The sequence below is a fragment of the Pseudorasbora parva genome, chromosome 21, assembly GCF_024679245.1.
Source record: "Pseudorasbora parva isolate DD20220531a chromosome 21, ASM2467924v1, whole genome shotgun sequence".
NCBI lineage: Eukaryota > Metazoa > Chordata > Actinopteri > Cypriniformes > Gobionidae > Pseudorasbora > Pseudorasbora parva.
The window spans coordinates 38,187,375-38,209,108 of NC_090192.1; the positions used below are offsets into that span (position 1 = coordinate 38,187,375).

Sequence of the window (21,734 nt, forward strand, 5' to 3'; positions counted from 1 at the left end):
CCTCCGGGGCTTCGGATAAAGCCCTGTGCTCCTTCCACGCATGCAGGACTGCCACCACAAAGCATCCCATCACAGCCCTCCAGGCCGTCTCCGGACTCGGGACCACCGGAACGGAGTCCACCGGCACAGGGACCACCGGAACACGATCCACCGGTATAGGGACCACCGGCATCGGGACCACCGGAATACGATCCACCGGTACTGGGACCACAGGCACAGGGACCACTGGAATACTATCCACCGGCACAGGGACCACCGGAACACGATCCACCGGCACAGGGACCACCGGAACACGATCCACCGGCACAGGGACCACCGGAATACGATCCACCGGCATATGGACCACCGGAACACGATCCACCGGTATAGGGACCACCGGAACACGATCCATCGGTATAGGGACCACCGGAACACGATCCACCGGTATAGGGACCACCGGCATCGGGACCACCGGAATACGATCCACCGGTACTGGGACCACAGGCACAGGGACCACTGGAATACTATCCACCGGCACTGAGACCACCGGTACAGGGATACTCTCCCTGGCAGCTCGTTCCTGCTCTCGAGCGAGACCCTCCACCATTGACTCAAAAGTCCCCCCATCATACATGCTCCTAAAAAGCCAGTCCATGGGCCCATCGAGCGCATAAAAGAAAAGATCCTTAAGAGGGCCCTCATTCAGCTTCAATCCCTCTGCTGCTTCAAGAAACTCGATCGCAAAACTCCTCAGATCGGTCCCATGTTGGCGGAGGGATGCTAAGGTCTGGAACCTCAGGATGCGCTCATAGTGGGAGCACGAGACAGTAGGAGCAGGTAGATGGGGCGAAATCCTCTTCCGCTGAGTCCTCGACATTGGTTGGATCCTTCTGTCACGTCACAGACAAGGGAAAATGGTGCGAGGACTCAAGTGCAGAAAATAATATATTTATTTATAACAAATAAAACAAACTCAAAACAAAACCCACGAGGGGGAAAAACACATAATAGAATAATAACATATAAACTTAAACAAACCAACAGAATCACAGGGAGGACGGAGGACGGAGGACGGAAGACGCAGACATTACACAAGGATCCAACACAGACTGACAAACACAAGGAGATTATAAAGGGAACAAACAAGGCAGAAAATGAGGGAGAACAGGTGGGGCAAATTAACCAATAATCAGATAACAAGGGGGAGGGAACTGACAGGGACACGAGCACATGCTCAACATAACAAAACCCACAAGTGCACACAAGACAGGACAGGCATGTGACAATCATATAATACAGGGGTCTCAAACTGCCGGCCCGCGGGCCATTTACGGCCCCCCCTCCACCTCCCTCCGGCTCGCCGCGACTGATATAAAATAATATATAATAATCCGGCCCGCAATTAAAAAAATAAAAATAAAAATTCTATATATATTAATTTGTTTTTTATTAGTTTTTCTAGTTGCTTTATACTCGTTTAAACTACCCCTTCATATCGGTTCTATAAAAAAACGTGAACGCCTAAAAAAAACCGCGCATAGCCTACCGGCAGATTTGAAGGGAAAAAAACCCCAGCGCATATTTGATGAGAGTTTGTTGTTTTGCTGCTAACGAAAACGAAATATGTCTCTTTCGAAAGCAAAAAGGAAAGTGGATGGTGAACACAGACAGTTTCAAGAAAGATGGACGTTGCAGTATTTTTTTGTGGAGTTTAATGGAAATGCTACCTGTCTGTTATGCAAAAAAAAGTCGCCGTTCTAAAGGAGACTGAGATTGCTGTGATCTGTGTGTTTCAAACAGGTAAATATTGTTTCTGGAGAATGGTGACTTTTTTATGTGATCTAAAGATTATCTAAATCAATTTTGGTGAAAATTGGATGCATTTTCTTCAAGAGTTGAATCACTTACAAAACCTCCAGAAATGTACAAATAATAATAGCTGGATTGTTTGATTTGTGGAGATTTGACATGAGTGAACCTGCCTGTCAGTCCAGAATCTCTCCATCATCAAAGGTAAACAAGTGGATTGCATCACATCTACATGCAAATCAAGTCGTTGCACCATGTGTCAAAGTATGAATGCAGTTTGTATTCAATTTTCCATCATTACAGACAATACAAGCCTCCGGCATTGTGTCCCGAGCGAGGTGCTTTCCATGTTATTTTAGGGGTGACTTTCACTGTAATAAACATGCATTTAAAGAGGCAGGTGTGCAGTAATAGTTAGAGGATCAGACTGATAACGCAAAGTTTAGGGGATTCATTCTCAATTCGGGAAGGAAATATCTGAGCTACAATTGCGCAAGGCATTCAAATACCAAAATTAAAAACAGCTGCCCACTGCTCTCTCTCTCTCTCTCTCTCTCTCTCTCTCTCTCTCTCTCTCTCTCTCTCTCTCTCTCTCTCTCTCTCTCTCTGTGTGTGTGTTCACTAGCACTACTCGCTCCTAATGTGTGTAACTTGGATGGTTTAAATACAGAGGACAAATCCTGAGTATTGCTTACCATACTTGATCTTCACATGTCACTTTAAAAAGGCCTTTGAATCAATATTTTGTAAAATATTATATAGTAGTGCTAAAAATAACTTCAGTCAGTCCCTCAGCATCACGCGACAGGTAATCAGTCCAAGTATAAAAGCTTCAAATGGATGATGACTTTAATTGTAATGGTTATGATAATCACAGTCAGAGCTGTCTGTAGTAGGGCGTCGCCTGAAAATGATCTCTAGAAATTCCTTTTAAAAAGCTGAACCCAGTATTATTGCTAAAACAAGGATATGGTTGTTCAGAGAAGTGAAAAAAGCTCAATTATTAGATTATAAATGCATGTTTCAATCATGTTACCAAACTAAAAGAGTGATTTATTATTTTATTACAATGCTGAGTGACATTTTGAGGACCTTACTTAGTATTCATTTTTTTATATTCTATATTTATTATTATTTTATGACTCTCCAGTCGCCTCTGATGATTTTCGTTTGGACCTTTCTGGATTACAATCCACCATCAAATGATACGTTGAATTATTCCAGCTGCTGTGAGAAAAGACTATAAATGATCCTCCACCTGCAGCATCCTCACATTCGAGCCGGACTCCTTCATGTATACAGACTGTACCACTTGAATTATAACACATTATTACAAGCTTACCGTTGTTAATGAGGAGATTTGAACACTGTTGTACTTAGTAAAAAAGTTTTTTGGAAATATTTCTAACAAGAAAAAGCAGCTTTAACTATAGACCCATTATAGTCCGGCTATGAGTGACCCAAAACAACTTTGAATTTGGTTACCTCGTTTTTACCAAAATAATGTATGATATTCCATCATGTAAGCAAAGTCTCGAGTGATTACAAAGTGGTAATAAAAGGTTATATAAAAGGTTTTATTTCTCTGACCTTTTCATGTTCTAGGTGACTACAGTCTATTCTTGGGCTATGGTTGGACGTCTATTACATTTTCACTGACAGTCCAAATTTTTTTGGTTTTAGCCTAGATATCAGGGCTGTGTTTGGATAGCTATTGGACATCTTTTAATCGCAAAATTGCTTTCTAGGTTACTTTTAGTTAGTTTCGGTTTCTCTAGGTTACTACTTTTTTTTTTTTTTGTAAGGCACACTGTTTAGTAAAGCTGCTTTTGAACAACAAAGTGATATTTAAAAAATAATTAAATGGTCATTTAATTAATATCGCTCCATGAAAGGACCAGTCACGGCCTCATCAAAGGTAAACAGGTTTTTAATAGATTGCATTACATGCAGGCAGGGGTGCCGCCAGAAATTCTGGGCCCTATGGAAAACAAAATTTCTGGGCCCCCTACAATTTTTACAGATAAAATTTAACCCAATAAACATGCCCTGTATACTTTAAAAAAGATATTTAGCACATTGCATAGTTAAAATGTCTAAAGATGAGTACAAAGCCTACAAAAACAAGAAAAAAATATAGAAAGATGTACTTGTTTACATAAAAGGGAGAACATTTATTATCTCAATTGCAAGCACAACAGAACATATTGTACACATATTGACATATATTTTACATGAACAAGCTTTAGCTGGGTCCACCTGCTCAATCAGGAAACATCAGCTAGAACTAACTCATAATTAAATCAGTCAGGGAATAAAACTAGCTAGGCCAAAAGGGCTCAAAATCAAGACACACCAGGAGTAATGCCAGGTGTGTCTTGGCATTACTCATTCAACCTATTGTAAGTCGATGTATCCTCACAAGAGTCTTGAAAATATATTATGAAGGTTGAAAAGTTACCTAGTGCTGCTTTAAGAACATCAAGACAGCATCGATCGTAGCAGCAGCACTGTCACGTGACAGAACATGGCAAACTGATTTTGTAATTTTTGAAGCGTGTAGATTACTTTTTGTTTATCATCATGTGGCGAACACAGTAGATAAGACGTGTTTAGAGGCTTCAATCTTCGTAAAGTTTCGCGCTCAGGCTCACCTTGTTCATTTGAGACGGGGACGGGGGGCGTGGGAGAAGGGTGTGCAGCAGCCACTGAATCTGTGTCTACGAGACATGATAACCCGGAGACAGCACATCAGAGATGTATTGTTGGATGTAAATTATAATTCAGTAATTATTTTAGCTAGATAAAAGCAGGTCATGTAGCAACAAAAATAAGTAGGCTAACTCTGAAAGTTCTGGAATAACGTTAGAGGAATAGGGCAAGCTGCCTTTCTTTTTGAAAAACTGTGTGACATACTGTAGACTTCGGCGTTCTCTGTCTTCTCTTTCCTTCTTTGATGCCCCGACTTTTGATGTGACATACCTGCGTGTGTCACTGTCTGCGCTTCATCATTGCAAGTGCAATAACCAAGAGCTCACGCTAGCGCGGACCGCGCAGGTGGAATGAACCATTGTGAGGGAGGGAGGAGAAGGTTGTGACTGACATTTTGAAATTAGTTTTTTAAATATAAAATCTATGGTCAAAACGGACAAAATACACATTTACTGCATGAGGGGCCCAAGCACATTTAATGTATGTATAAAAAAGAGAAAATAAATAAGAAAAGAAAAAGGGGGTCTGCTCTTCTGGGCCCTAAATCAGTCTGGGCCCTTAGAATCGTCCTAACCTTCCAACCCTTTGCATGCAGTCATTATTAAATCATATTGTGTAATCATGTTTGTGTAATATTTTCCATCATTACAAACATTTCAAGCCACAACTATTGTGCCTCGAGCGAGTAGCAAAGTGCTTCCCATGTTACTTTAGGGAAATTTCCACTGGTATAAACATGATTTTATATTCACTTTGGAATCATTGTTTTGTCATAGCAGTGTCTCGCCCTTACGTTTCCATTTGTCCCACTGGGCTCAAATTCTTGGCATTTGGACAGGCAATCAGATCAAGTATAGCTTGTTTGAGATAAAAAATAATCAGTGTGAGATGTATAGTCTGAGGGACACGGGCGGACTGACTGACCCCAAACCGGTTTAAAAGGAAGTCCAAACAAAATACTTAAACCGGTTCAGTTCACGATCTGGTAAACTGTTAAACCGGTTAAAGCAACTTACAACAGAGGAACAAAACAAATTTATCATAGAACCAACAATAATCCTGTTCAGGTGGAGGTTAGCAGCTCATCCCATCTGAGAGGAGCAGAGAGGGTGAAGGGTCTGGAAAATGACTCTGAGAACGCAACTTTAGACCCACGATTTGGCTGTTGATTGGTGAAATGTTTTACACGTTCCAGGATGGATTTCTCTGGGAAGATGCACTTAAATCATAAAGTCATTTTCAGCTCAATGCTAAAGATTTACTGCACAATAATGTTACTTAAATAAGACATACATTCAGACCATCACCAACTTTAGTCTATCTGGTTTACTGTAACCTATCATCATCATAAAAATATATATAATCAGATATTCATCTTTAGAAAGCATCACGTTTATTCATTCCAATTTTCTTTAAAAAAATATATATATAAAATAACTCTGAACAAAACCACACCATTCACACCATTAGAATATCAAAGGTACAAAAACAAACGTAAGTTATAAAAATCACTTAACCAATGAACTAAAAGAAAATACAAAATTGACATTCATAACAGACATTGGTTGGAAGTCAGAAAAAAAGAGCAAAACGAAACACCGTTTGGGTTTATCCTGTCTCTTCACACAGGCTTAAGTTCATTAAAGCTGAACTCAAGTGGAATGGGACACTTCAATGGAAAAACGTGTCCCTGAATTCACACTATATCACTATTTCACAGAAATCAATATAAAACAGAAAAAGAGTTTTAAAACCTATATATATATATATATACGTGGTTTGAGTGTTAACAGATAGTAATGTGTGTACAGATATAGTTTATGGAGTTCCTATAAAGTTTGAGTCTCTGAGCTCCACATTAAAATCTCAGGGGTTTCCTCCTGCGGAGACGGTGGCATTAGACCATTTTCTGGACAGTCGCTGTTGTCCTCATCACGTCTGCCGGCCAGACACACTGGAATCCACTGCAGTTGGAAGTTTGCTTTCCTTTTGTAAATTATTGTCAATGTAATGATGATGATGATGATGATGATGATGATGATGATGAAACAGCTTGCAACTGAAATGGTCACAGTGTTCGAGTCTCCTGTATTTGATTCAGTATTTTTTCCCTTCACAAGTCTCACCTCCGTTCCCGTTGTTAACATTGTATCTGAAAAAGAGCATTAAAACTGTTAAATTATTAACTTATAAACTCTGCAGATTCTCCACACAAACTTCACAAACACCTCTGCTGCTGAGAGTCTGATCAAACTTTAGACACACACAGTCCAAATAACAAACCATGCTGACAAGAGACGAAAGAGAAGATTTCTGTGTACCATAAGTAACCTGGAGCTCAATAAATGTAATCTAATATAATATAACGGAGTATCTATTCACACAATTGCAAATAGTGTGCCTTGTTGGCAAGTGCTATTTGTAGGCTACTAACTCTGCCTAATAATGCCAGGTTGTGCCAAACATTAAAAAAAAGAAATAAAAAACACTCTTGTAATTTGACTTCTTCAGAGGCACAATCAGTAAAGCATACACTGGAAAAAATTATTTAGAAAAAAAGTTACCCGGTTGCCTTAAAATTTTGCGTTCATTGAAATTAAAATTTTGAGTTAATTCAATGAACATTTTTGGAGATTCGACAACCTTTATTAAAATATTATTAAAAGATTTTGTAAGCAACTTGGGTAATTGTGTGTGTGTTATTTCTGATGACGCAGTGAAACATGCCAAATAGTGCTATTTTCATGATTTATCACATTTTTTTATGTGGTTCAGGCACAACAATATTTTGAGTTTCTATTTATTGAACAAATTTCCTTCATTGTATCAACTCAAAATTTTAAATTCAATAAACACAAAATTTTAAGGCAACCAGGTTACTTACTTTTTTAAGTTAAACCAACAAAAATCAACAATTTTTTTTACAGTGTATGAATTCTGGATCAGTGTTTTGATGCGATCAACACGAGTTCGAATCCACCTTTTGCAAAGTTCGCTCTTCTCTCTTTTCTCATCACAAATCACATCGGAAAGCATTTACTTTCAATAATACTGAAGAAAATGTTCTAAATGGGGATATAAAGTGCCTAACGAAATGTTTCATAATATTAAAAGCATTTATTGGGTATGGTTAGTGGTAGGTGTAGGGAGGGCTTTAGTGTCCCGTTTCACAGCGGCATCGATTTAATTATTGAAATAAATATAATCATTTACACTAGTACAGCAGCATGTTTATGTACAACAATACTGAGGTGCAAATAATATGTATCTGTCAAAATAAAGTATAATTAGTATACTATTTACACATATTGCACTGCTTTTATCTGGTGTAAATAGAACATATTACTAATTTCACTTAGTGTAAGTAGCCCATCATTTATCGCGTAGAAAATGTGATTAGGATATTATTGAAAATAGCCATTGCCATAATATACAATACAATACAATATAATATAATAATTCTTACCAGGAAAATAATGATTATATTGAAAATAAAAGTACAGTTGCAAACACTTGATTGAATTATAATCAGCAGTATTATATACAGTACCTGTTATGTTCACAGTGAATTTTGTTGTTTTACTTCCACACAGTGTTTGCACAAAGAATCTGAATTGTTCTGTCTTTGCTGTAGTTGGAGTGAATCTGCAGGTCAATCTGTCTCTCTGTTCACAGGAGTCAGGAAACGCTTTTCTACAGATAGCTGAGTTGTTATAGTTCTTAGGGTACTGAAACTTATAATTTTTTATAATGCATTTTTCAGAGCACTTCAGACTCAGAGAGACGCTGCAGGTGAGAGTTACTTCTTCTCCCACAGTTCCAGTCACATCCTCACAGATTACACTGATGTCATCTGAAAAATAACAATGTATATCATAATACAGCAACTGAACAATAATAAAGATCTGATATCATGAAACTTTGTTGTGAACACATCCTGACTTAATGTGTATTTCTTCATAATTCATATAATAAACATAAAGTGACTTTTTCATTAGAGAACATATTCATAAATAAAACCGCAGCATTATGTGTTAGATTAGATTTTGAATAGGATTAAATCTCTGGTAATGGAAGAGATTATTTATAATTAATTATAGCTTATGTAGTTAATAATCTCTGCATGCAACATCCTGACTGTTTCTTTAATCGTGTGCATCAGAGAAACACAAGATTTATTTTTACAGATTTTTTTTACAGTGTAGTTTTGACTGAAAATATGATTTTGTGCTTATCTGTATAAACACATTGTTTTTTTTAAGTAAAAGAGTGTATAAACACATACATTAGCAGAAAGCAAAACACACTGCTCTCTGGCTGTAATGCACTTCCCTCTATTGTGTAAATGTTCAAACAATTGTAGTAGCAGTGTGTGTTTTTGTTCAATAGATTGCTACGGGTTTAATCTCTGGAAATGGGTCGCATGTTTAATATTTATAATGAATTATGGCTTGCATATTTAGTAAAATCTGCATGCAACATCCTGCCTGTTTCTTTAATCATGTGCATCAGAGAAACACAAAATGCTGTAGTCTTGACTGAAAATATGATTTTGTGCTTCTCTATTAGCACATTAGCAGCGCACACTGCTCCCTGACTGTAATGGACTTCCCTCTACTGTGTAAATCATTCAAAATAGTAAATCTGATTTTGAATCATTGATAAAATGTAATGGATCAGAGCCATAAACACAATCATACACCCGGCGTAATGTTTTTTTGTTGTTGCTAGTTTCAGCCCAACACAGTTATAGTTTTCACGTCCATCTCTATGTTGATTAAATAGCAAATGCACTCGCGCTCATCTCTTCACCCATGGGTGTGCTGGTCTGAAAATGAGGAGCGTGCAGGCGCATTGTTCACCTGTTGCCATGCATTTTGAGGAACTGAAAACGACTGCGCTATTGACCAAGAACCTGTTCAGTCTTTCCGCTGGGAAATTCCACCATGGTGCGAGTGCAACTGGCTTTTAAAGACAATGGGAGATGAGACTCTAACTGGTTTATTGCACATTACACACAAAACACACCCATGATTCATTAAGAGACGAGGCACAAGACAACCCTTTTGGACCGTGTGCCTGGCACACTGACTGATTTTTCCATCTTTAAACAAGGAAAGTGGATTCGGAGATGCCCTAAGTACACCTGCGCCATGTGCTCGGATCATTAAAATAGGGCCCGTCTGACCTGAATACATCTGCGAAATGTTTAAATCTATCAATCACATTTGACATTTTTTCATCATCTTTGATTTAGTCCCTCCTCAAAACTCACACACACTCTTTAGGGGAAAGTTTATTCTCTTACCATCATCAGCTTGACAGACAGCAGTTAAATTCCACAGCAGAATCAACAGTAGCACTGCATTTAGGCCTACAGCGTTCATGGTTGTAATTCTGCAATAGAAAAAATGTCAGAAATGTGCATCAGAAGTGAAACTTAACCAACTTATCCCACGTTTTCACAGACAAGATTTAAGTCTTTTCTTCCCGCTCTCATGTCCTAATGAGCTAAAGCCTAATCCTGGCTTAATCTAGCACGAGTGCTAGAGATCAAATATAGATAGAGAGGATTTACTGAAAGCTCAGCAGAAATGTCTGAATTTATCAGGAGACAATGCTTGGGATAAATCAGTTTCATAAAAATATTCTGCCATCATTTGAACGTAGTCATGTGGATAATATTTATAATGATTCAATGTAGTTTGAAATTACACGTGTGCGTTTAAAGGATGACAATAAAAATGTTAATTAATTTTCCTACATGCTTCAAGAAACACCAATATATGCTAAGTCATATTTAGATGACTTATATTTGATTTAATACAGTATGTATGATAGTATGATAATACTTTTGCAAGATTTCACACAACATAATGAATCACACACAGTAATTTGGAGGCGTTGAGGGAACTCATGACCGCAACCGCAAAACCACAAGATTTATTACTAAGGCAGAGAGAACACACTGAAACTCATCCACTCATGATAATGCAACCCGATCACACATAAATGCGTATAAATAGTACGAGTGTGCAATGTCGTGGAATGTATACAACAAAACTCATTTTGGCGTGCATATGATACGCTGTTTTTTGCATGCATATTGTTGTATATCTGCTCCAAGTGTATTCAGATGTCTCTTATACACTATACTGAATTAAATCAGCCGCACACCTGACAGTTTTCTGCATGGCAGTTTTTCGCGTGCATATGAGACGCACTTTATGGCGTATATATGACACGCGCTTGGGTAGGTTTAGGGTGGTGGGGTGGGGGGTTCGTATGTATAATACGCCATAAAATGCGTATCATATGCACGCGAAAAACAGCGTGCCATAGACACGCCAAAATGAGTTTTGGCGTATACATTCCACGACATTGCACACTCGTACTATTTATACGCATTTTTGTAACATTGCTGCTGAATCTACAGAGCCGAGACAGAATCTAAACGGGATGATATAAAATGATTTCTATTGCTTTGCTCTGGCTGAACGCAAAAACAAATCAACACCGCAACATTAATCAGACAAAATGATCACACACAGAAACAGGCTATTCCTAGACATGTTTGAAATATCTGTAAAAAGTGTAACTCACATAACCCAAGAACATGCATGTATTGAAGATGGAGATTATTTTCCTGTTGAGAGTTATTGCTCACCTCAGTCTTTGAGTCTTCATGTGTCTGCGTTCATTTCACTCTGACTCTTCAGTTCACGTGAGGAGAGCATTTAAATACAAGCGGAACGGGATTGCATCAACCCTCCTCATGCACATCGATTCATGCTTCAAAACAAGAATGTGGTTTGTCTCATATTTTCCATCAATTACAAACAATACAAACTGCAACTGTTGTGCTCTGAGCGAGATGCTTCCCATGTTTGGGGAGGCTTTCACTTCATTTAAAATGGCTTTAGTGTTATTGCTTTGTAATATAAAAGTGAGTCTCACCCATACTTTTCAATTCATTCATCTCCTCTGGCCTCACACATCACTGCCATTACAAAGCAGTAATCCTTTTCATCACAAACAAGCCTATTCAATCTTAGCTGAGCTAAAAATAATCATTCATACAATGACTATTGTATGTGCACCAATAATGTGATTATTTCCAATAACCGGTAGCCTAAGGAATGTCGCTGTAAACTCGAGCAAGCCTCTTCATTCCCGATTAGGCCTACATGCAATTTTCATTATTTGAATTGTGTTTATTTTATTGCAATTATTCACATAACCAAATACAGTAATTAAGTGTTAATACGCATGTTTATCGGGATTAAAATCTGCATATGCCACATATATTACTTTAAGGGGGGGGGGGGGGGTGAAATGCTGTTTCATGCATACTGATCTTTTTACACTGTTAAAGACTTGGAATCCCATACTAAACATAGACAAAGTTTCAAAAGTTAAGGTGGACGTTTGATGGGAGTATTTCTTTGTCAAAAATACTACTTCCGGTTAGTCATAAGTTTCGGGAAGTTTTTTTCGATCATGGGTCCACTTGACGTTAAAATGTCGGAATTTCCTTGTATGGGCCGTACGGACAATTCTACCGGAAGAGCGTGAGAGAGAGAGAGGGAGAGTGCGAAAGCAACAGGCTACGCCCATCAAAGCGCTGGCTTGTAGGATGCTAAACAGGTGATGTGACTTCAAGAAATGAACAATGTCACCAAAAAAGTGCGTTTTTGGTTGCCAGACCAAGACAGTCCTGTACAGATTGCCAAAAAAAACCCGCGTTAAGGCAACAGTGGATGGAATTTGCTTTTCCGGATCAGCAACTGAGTTGCGCGAATGTTTATATCTGTTCGCTGCATTTCGGTGCCGACTGTTTCATAAACAAGGCCCAGCTCGACGCCGGATTTTCCGATCGCCTAATGCTGAAGGATGGAGCAGTCCCAACGATAAAGGTCCCAACGTTAGTACCGCAGGCTGTGAGTAAGACTGCTTCAAATGTCTGTTTTTGCCTATGCTCATCAAGTAGCCCAAACATGATCACGTATAGTTAATTGATCAATGGAGCATGCGATGTGTAGTGCGTGTACATTTGTTTAGCTGGCCACTATATGTGTAACTTTATGTTTGTGTATTGTAAAAGCACTCCAAACAACAATACACAAAGAGTGGGGAAATATGTTGAACTAAATAAGCGCGCTTCTTCATTCAAATGCGCTACTATTCCGTGTCTTTCTATGTAAACACTAACTTAACCTGCCGTGCAAAACCAGTCCGCTTACTGTCTACACAAACCACGCGTAAACACACACACGTGCAAAACTGCACTTCCCACATGTACACCTTCAAATACAAAAATACGACGATATAATTCAAGTATAAATATGTAAATAACACAAGCCGCTAAGCATATTATATAGTTAGTGTATAACTTGTACCACATAGAGACGTCCTGCTCTAGTCGTTTTTGCTGCTGCTCCTGTTCAACTGCAGCCTCTGGGTCTGATTCCGGATCATAGATGTATGGCTGTATCTGATTAAAAGCCATATTTTTATTTTGAATAAAGTTTTTTTCCCGCTGTTAGGGATGACGCACTCGACTCAACACAATAGCAGCAGCGCGCACACGTCATTATTTAGCTCCGCTCACACGACACGCCCCCACCCGCTCGGCTTTTTTCGGAAAGACTCGGAACAGCGCATCTTTCTTATATAATTATTAAAAAAATAAAGACTTTTCGGAGATATGCAGGATGCAATGCTACTCTATAGGTACTCAAGATTGACATGACACTGACTGAAACTGAGTGTTTCACCCCCCCTTTAATATGGTTACTATGAATGTTTACTTGAATGCACTATGAATGCACAGATCAGGGATAACATTATAAAGTGAATAACACTGATGATCTCCTCATCACGGCTCCTGTTAGTGGGTGGGATATATTAGGCAGCAAGTGGACATTTTGTCCTCAAAGTTGATGTGTTAGAAGCAGAAAAAAATGGGCAAGCGTGAGGATTTATTTCTACCTATGAGAAGAAGGCAAGCCGCGGAGGCAGTGTGATGCTTTGGGCAATGTTCTGCTGGGAAACCTTGGGTCCTGCCATCCATGTGGATATTACGTTGACACGCTCCACCTACCTAAGCATTGTTGCAGACCATTTGAGGTTTTGATTTGACCTCCAAATTCCTCACAGATTATCTGAGATGTTTTTGTGAAGATTAGACACATTTTCTAATAGTTGAATCGTTTCCACAAACAAAAAGTCATCCAAAAAAGTATAGTGATCACGAGAGAAAACCTGTCTGTCATTGCAAAATCTCTCCCTCATCAAAGGTAGACAGGCGGTTAACAGATTGCATCACCTCTACATGCAGTCATTAAACCATATGGCAAAATATTGTTTGTGAAATAATTTTCCATCATTACAAACAATACAAACCTCAACTGTTGTACCTTGAGCGAGGTGAGACGTTCATTTATTGTTTTGTAATATAGCAGTGAGTCTCGCCTATACGTTTTTCCATCCTCACTCGCCTCAAGCTCTCTGGTGTCACAAATCAGCAGAAGAATTATCTGGATTGAGCTAAAAATAAAAGCCTGTGACAATAACGTGCACCAACATGTTTTTAACCCATAAACTCAACTTCAGATTTAACAGTCAGATTCTCCCATAGGCGTGGACTCTCTGTACTCTGTGTAAACCACGTGATCTGTGTAGTTCAAAAGGGCAAACATTGTTTCTGGAGAGTGGTGTTGAACATCAAAAATCCAGCTGGTAATTGTTTGGACATTTTGGTGAAGATTGAACACAGTTTCAAGAGTTGAATCGCTTCCACAAACAAAAAGATGTTTGATTTTTCTGATTTTTGACAAACTGATTTTTCACAGAGGATCCATCTATCATTGCGAAATAAAAGTAAAATAAAATCTCCCTCATAAAATGGCGGTTAATGGATTGCATTGCCCACGCACACTGAGTTGCTAAACTGGTTCAAGTATGAACACAGTTTGTACAAAATTCTCCATAAGTATAAACCACCGCCATTGTTCCTCAAGCGAGGTGCTTTCTATTTTGCTTCAGGGAGACTTTCAATAATTACAGCTTGATTCTATTTACTTCTGTCGCGTCCATGTTTTTCCATTCTTCCTCAATCATGACTCGACAGGGAATTAATCCCAGCGAAGAAGCCTGTAGAGGCTACAGCTTGTTATGAGTTTTGAGATGAGGACCCATAGCAGTTCATGATACTGAGGCGAGCAAACAGTGGCAGCTCTCATTAACCCATACGTGCCATCCTTAAAATGGGTGTTCAGTTCCTTGATGTCTAGTATGTCATTCCACAATTGTTTCAGATCAGTTATCCCTGATAGGTGATGCTTTGCCCAACATAGCCACTTTCCACGCCCAAATTCACAATGACATGCCTTCTCATCAAATCATCAGTCAGTACCATTACTTTATCAAGGTCATTTATTTTTCCTTCCTGAATGTAGTGTAGCTCTCTTTATGCCCTTCGATTAGAGGCAGTCTGTTACTGATACAGTGGCAGACTGGAAGCCCTTAATGCTATAGTCACTCGTTTCAAACAACTTGTTGAACGTTACCGAGATATTTTTGTTTGCATTTGTAGCAGTAGTGAGTCGGCATCAAGCTTTGTCTTAAAGCTGCTGTCCGTAACTTTTTTTGTGTTCAAGATTTACAACAATTATATAATGAGAATGTACAACATGAATCCATTTTCTAAACCGTGTTTTTGTCTTACCCTGAATCATTATGGCACACTTATAATACGTATTTATATTGGGACTATTTCCGGCCAGACTGGTAGGTACCGCTGCGGAGGAGCACAGTCCCTGCGTGATCCGCCATAGACATAAACAGAGAGAAGTCGCTCCGGCTGCAATGTTCTTCCGCAATACACATGCAGTTTTGTTTATTTAACACTAGAATGCAAAAAGTTACGGACTGCAGCTTTAAGTAAGGGATAATGTCCACCCAGCCGGTTGTTATCGCAGAATAAACCCCTTCAGAGTGATCAGGACCCCGATGCGAAGCAGAGCATCACTCTGAAGGGGTTTATTCTGCGATAAAAAATGGCTGGGTGTACATTATCCCGCTTATTACACAGCTACTAGTCTCAAATAAATAATTATTAGACACAAAATATTGTCTTAAGATTAAATATTTTATTAGCTCTTACGCAAAGCATCCGCAAAGAAAAACAGTTCCAACCTGCTTTAAGCCTTTATCTATTGCTGCTAAGTGTTGAAAATGAATGCTGAAAGGTTTCGTTTACCCAAAAATGAAACCAAGCCTATGATTTACTCACCCTCAGGTCATTATAGGTGTTTATGACATTCTTCTGTCAGACAAATACAATCAGAGTTATATTTAAAAAATCCAGGCTAACGTTAATCCCAGCAGTAGTTGTAGTTGTGTTTGAAGTCCATAAAAAATGCAGCTGTCCGTCAAATAACGTGCTCCACACGGCTCCGATGGGTTAATAGAGCCTTCTGATTCGAATCGATGCGTTTGTGTAAGAAAAATATCTATATTAAAAACGTTATAAAGGAAATCCGCCTTGAAGTCTTCCATTGTAGCCCTGGCTGTTTAAGTAATGGCCACAAGATGGCGCCAGCGTTAAGCACAGAAGTAGTACCGGTCAAGATAACTCGTAGTACCCGGATGAGCGGTTGTTATCTGGAAATCACATACCGCTGGAATGCGCGATTGACCAATCAGAATCAAGTACTTCACAGAGCCGTGTAATAAGCAAAAGTAAAATGCGCTCAGCCGCATGGTCATTCACAGTGTGTCCAAGTCTGGCATGTTTTTATTTCATGCCTTAACTTTTATAGGAATTCATTAGAAGCACTCACTTTTCTCCAAAACGATGTTATGAATGCCCAAGCGCATTTCACTTTTGGTCTAAAATGAGCTATTTGAAAATCTCCCACCGGTGATACCGTTTTTATCGGCGTTGTCACATGTCTTTTAACCTGTGGGAAGATGTCCTCACCATCGCATCCCACTGTCAAATGAACAATTCTGAAACAATTTAACTACATAGTGCTGTATTATTACTTACTACAACCATAGACTGTAAAAAGAAAATATGCACCTTCACTCTCTTCCACTGTAGAGAAGTGAAGCCGCTTATGTCCAAATATGGCGCTGACATCTTGAGCTCTGTAGTGAGCATTAAAGGGGGGGTGAAATGCTGTTTGATGCATTCTGAGCTTTTTACACTGTTAAAGACTTGGATTCCCATCCTAAACATAGACAAAGTTTCAAAAACTAATGTTGGACGTTTGATGGAGTATTTCTGTGTTAAAAATACTCCTTCCGGTTTCTCACAAGTTTCGGCGAGTTTTTTTCGAGTATGGGTCGACTTGACGTTAATAGATCGGAAGGTCCTTGAATGGGCCGTACGGGCTCTTCTCCCGGTAGGGTGCGCGCGCGCGTGACTAGAGGGAGAGAGGAAATGCACGCTGTAAAGACGTCGAGCGACTTCAACGCTTCAGCACAGCATTCCTGGAAGGCAGCGCTGCATTTGAACCGATTTGAACGCAGAAATGACGGGAAGCTTCAAGGCATCGCTTCAGTCGCGTCGCAAAGTGGATTTCCACGGTCACTGCTGTCACAGGACTTCACCAAATCATACCAAAGAAGTGTGTTTTTGACGGAGCGGTCCCAGCGATAAAGGTTCGGTCCTGCTTTGGAAGCAGCCGCTGAGTAAATCAACTTCAAATGTCTCTGCTATTGGCTACCGTCGCATGAGTAAACATCAGTAAACGACACGCTCGCGTGCTTTGTCATTCAAATGCACTAACGGTTACTCCATTGTTGTTCTGTATAATACTAGTCTGACTCTGACGTGCAAAACCGTTTTGCTTGCTACCTCTAAGGTCTAGTCACATACAATAGTCCATAAACCGAATCATGTCCTCATAAACTGCGCGTAAAGACACACAAAGGCCCCTAAATACAGTCCATACCACAGAGACGGACATCCTGATGTTGCTGTTTCTCCTGTTCAATTTATTTCAGCCTCAGATTTGATTGTGGATCATTATCTGTATTAGCTGAGATAGCCATGGGTTTCTCCACGCTTGAGGACGTCACCACTTTGCGCTCGTCATTCTTTAGCTCCGCCCACACGATACGCCTCCAGCCGCTCGTTTTTTTCCGGAAAGACTCGGTACAGCCCATTTTTCTTTTATAAATATGATAAAACTAAAGACTTTTCGGAGATATGAAGGATGCAATACTACTCTATAGGTACTCAAGATTGACATGAGATTGACTGAAACTGAGTGTTTCACCCCCCCTTTAAATGGAGCACAAAATCCCTCAAGGGATCACAAAATATCAACTACCGAACTAAAACAAAACTCATTTAAAGAACAAACACTTGAAAAGGGCAGGGTTTATGAGCTATGCTGCATTGAGCCACCTGTGGGCGATCTGAGCGTTTTTTTGGCTTCACTTTTAGGATTTGTATTTGGACACGACTAAAACACAGTCAATATCCTCACACGGTACATTTCATTATAGTTTATTTATTTCTGTATTCTAGACCCTCACAAAGAGAGGCTGTATAAAACATGCTGTGTAAAAGACCAGGAACAAAGAGAAAGAATAAAGAAACTTCAGCACAAAACAAGAGGCAGAGTTCCAGATGTCAAAACTAGACTTTACAGGACTAGCAACAAAGCCGAGACACATGAAGGATTAGCCTGTTTCCATTCTAATATACAAATCTGTTTCTTTATACAAATCTGCTGTTTGGCAATGATCATGCAACTTCATTTTCTTGTAATATTCATCCCCAGTGTTTCACACAATGAGGTTTGAATCCTTTTGTCTTTCTCTTTCATGGTGGAATCCTGTCAGTTGACAGTCAACTTGTTTCAAGAGGCGAGATGCCAAAATTACCTTTAGTTTAACATTTTTCTAAGGGCACTAAACACTTTCACATTTCACACCTGTTTATAATAGTTTGACATCTGCTTTCACATGTATCTGTTGTTTGATGGAAATCAAAAATTCACTACATTTCTATTTTTAATGCTTTTGAAATAAGTCTCTTATGCTCACTGCGGATGCATTTATTTGATCAAAAACACAGAAAAAAACGAATATTGTGAAATATTATTCAAATTTAAAGGTGCAGTGTGTAATTATTGGGATCTGTTAACAGAAATGCAATATAATATACATAACTATTTTCAGTGGTGCATAAAGACCTTAAATAATGAGCAGTTATGATTTTATGATCTTAGAATGAGCCGTTCCCATCTACACACATGGGTCCCTTACAGTAAAGTTGCCATTTTGCGCCGCCATGTTTCTACAGTAGCCCTAAAGGGACAAACTGAGCACTAGCTACTCTCTACTGTATCAGACGACAACAACTTTGTCCTGTGTCAGCCACCGTAGCTGCTCTATGTGCTCTGAAAGGGAGGGGTGAGCGGTGTACAGTTGCAATTCATAACCTCACCACTAGATGGTGCTAAAATTTACACACTGCACCTTTAAAACAGTTTTCTATTTTAAAATGTATTCCTGCGATCAAAGCTAAATTTTCAGCATTATTACTCCAGTCTTCAGTGTCACATGATCCTTCAGAAATCATTCTAATATCATGATTTATTATCAATGTTGGAAATGGTGCTGCTTAATATTTTTTAAAACTTTTATTTTTTTTAGGATTCATTAATAATAAAAAAACAGCATTAATTTAACACCGAAATATTTTCTAACATTATAAATCTATACTGTTATTTTTTTTAAATTAATTTAACACTTCCTTGCTGAATAAAAGTATTAATTTCTTTTAAAGAAATAACAGGAATAAATACAATTTAATAATAAAATAGAAAGCCATTATTTAAAATATTAGTTATTTTTGCTGAATGCAGGCTTGATGAGCATAAGACACTTCTTACAAAAATGTAAAATAATGTTTCCAAACTTTTACATACAGTATTATATACTACAACTCAGCTGGTATAAAAGTGCATTGCAATAGTTAAACTACATTCATTTGACACGGTCTCATATCTTGACTTAATGCCACTGAACTGTCACATACTGAACTCTTTCTTTCTCTTTCTCAGAAGCCACTTATTGCTCTGCACACAGATAAAAAGGGTGTCAATACCTTTAGGGGTACAACAGCTTGCCGCTGGGGCAGTACCCTTAAAAGGACAACTTTGTACCATTTTTACCACAAAAAGGTTCATAGTAGTACCTTAAGGTATGTATTTGTACCCAAAGGTACTAATTTTTAAGCACTTTTTATGAGTAAAACAAGGTAGACTCTCTGGTTAAACTTTTTCATAAACAAGATTCCAGATAAACATCTTTAGACACAACAGGATTTGAATTTGTTTCCTCATTCCATTTGCACAAGTGTTTGCATGTGCAGAATAACAACAGTAAAATAACAACAGTAAAATATCATATTGCTCCCATTTACCAAACACAAAATAACATTCATAACTATCCTTGAATGGCATAATAATAATAATATTAATAATAAAAGAGTAAAAGCAAACACTAAATGGTTTTTGCTGCTCACACAGGCCATTAAAGCCACACACACACACACACACACACACACACACACACACACACACACACACACACACACACACACACACACACACACACACACACACACACACACACACACACACACACACACACAAGATTAATAATGATTCACTATTTCATAGAAATATAAATAAGAAATATAAAACAGAACCAGAGTTAAACCTACACTCAGAGTGATATAGATCAGTGGTTTGAGCTTTAACAGAAAGTAATGAAAAAACACACAATGCTTTCACTAAGTCAGTGACATTAGACTTCATTTACTGGACAGTTTTGCCAAAACATCCTCTTTTGATCGTAGTTTAGTTTAACTTTGTAAATGATTGGGATGATGACGATGATAAAACAGCTTACGGCAGCGGCGGTGACAGCAACTTTAAATCCACCATCTGGGTTTTCTTGTTCATATTTATCCAAATTACTATTTGCTTCTGGGAAAAGAAAAAAACATTTAAAATGTTTCATTTTTTTAAAACAATTTATTCACAGATGATTTAAAATTATAAATACCCTGACAAGTATGGAGGACAAAACCTGCAAAAACAATAAATAAATGAATATATATATATTTAAAAAAATGATTCAACATAATATATAGATAAATGTGCAAATCAGTCGTGGTCAAATTGTTGGTACCTGGTAAATATGATCAAATATGGCTGTAAAAAATTATCTGCCATGTTTATCCTTTTGATCTTTTGTTTTTTTTTAAATCACAAAAATCCATCCTTTCATTTAAGTAAAATAATTGAAAATGGGGAGTAAATCACATTATATAATAAATGCTTTTCTCTAAAACACATTGGTCACAATTGTTGGTACCCCTTGAATTTTAAATGAGTAAAATATCTCTGAAGTATATTTACATTTTTTAGCACTTTAGTGACAAGGAACATGAAATTGTCCAGCTATGATGTCTTATTTCACAGGAGTATAAATATAAGGAGGCATATAATCATTTATCACAATGAGTGAAACCACAGAATATAGTTCTGATGTGCAGCAAAAGATTGTTGATCTTCACAAAATAGAAAGCGGCTGTAGGAAAATAGCTAAAGCATTGAAAATCCCCATTTCCCCCATCAGGCAATAATTAAGAAGCTCCATTTAACTAAAGATGTCACAAATCTGCCTGAAAGAGGACGTGTGTGTATATCGTCCTAATGCACGGCGAGGAGGAACGTTTGAGTGCACAAAGACTCTCCAAGGATCACAGATGGAGAATCACAGAGAACAGCTGAATCTTGGGGTCAGAAAACCTTAAAAAATGTCAAAAACAACACCTACATCACCACATGTTGTTTGGGAGGGATTCAAGAAAAATCCTCCTCGCTCATCCAGAAACAAACTCCAGCACATTCAGTTCAGAGAGAGTGAAAAGAGACGGCACAGAAGAAAAAGGGGCTCTTAAGTACGTACTTTCTTCTGTTACTTAAAATGCTTTCTCTTGTCAGCTTAATATGCAGAAACAATGATAAGTGTAAGATTGTGACTGGCGCTTTTAATGCAATACAATGCGCAGCATGAAGCAAACCACACTGCCCAGAATACCGTTTCCCACAATGCAGTGCACATGACTTGATCTTCCTTTTCCAGTGTGAGGAATGAATCATTTGCACAAACCTGAATAATACAATAGAAGCATG

The 21,734-nt window shown here is 38.4% G+C and overlaps 1 protein-coding gene and 1 long non-coding RNA gene across 3 annotated transcripts in view; both read right to left on the reverse strand.

The window, feature by feature from the left end:
* Positions 1-6,279: 6,279 nt before the first annotated feature.
* LOC137055828 (uncharacterized) overlaps positions 6,280-21,734 on the reverse strand; it is a 46,333-nt gene continuing 30,878 nt past the window's right edge. The window contains exon 4 of one of the 2 annotated variants that reach the window (XM_067429727.1): positions 6,280-6,652. In XM_067429727.1, the coding sequence (XP_067285828.1) occupies positions 6,330-6,652 (323 nt within the window). In that variant the 3' untranslated portion in view covers positions 6,280-6,329. Of the gene's footprint in view, positions 6,653-18,009; positions 20,520-21,734 lie in introns of those variants that run through there. The other variant, XM_067429728.1, reaches the window with a different exon arrangement.
* Positions 8,249-11,794, reverse strand: LOC137055831 (uncharacterized). Its single transcript, XR_010900093.1, has 3 exons — positions 11,168-11,794; positions 9,809-9,897; positions 8,249-8,353 (listed from the first exon to the last, which is right to left on the reverse strand). It is a non-coding gene; the product is annotated as an uncharacterized lncRNA (long non-coding RNA).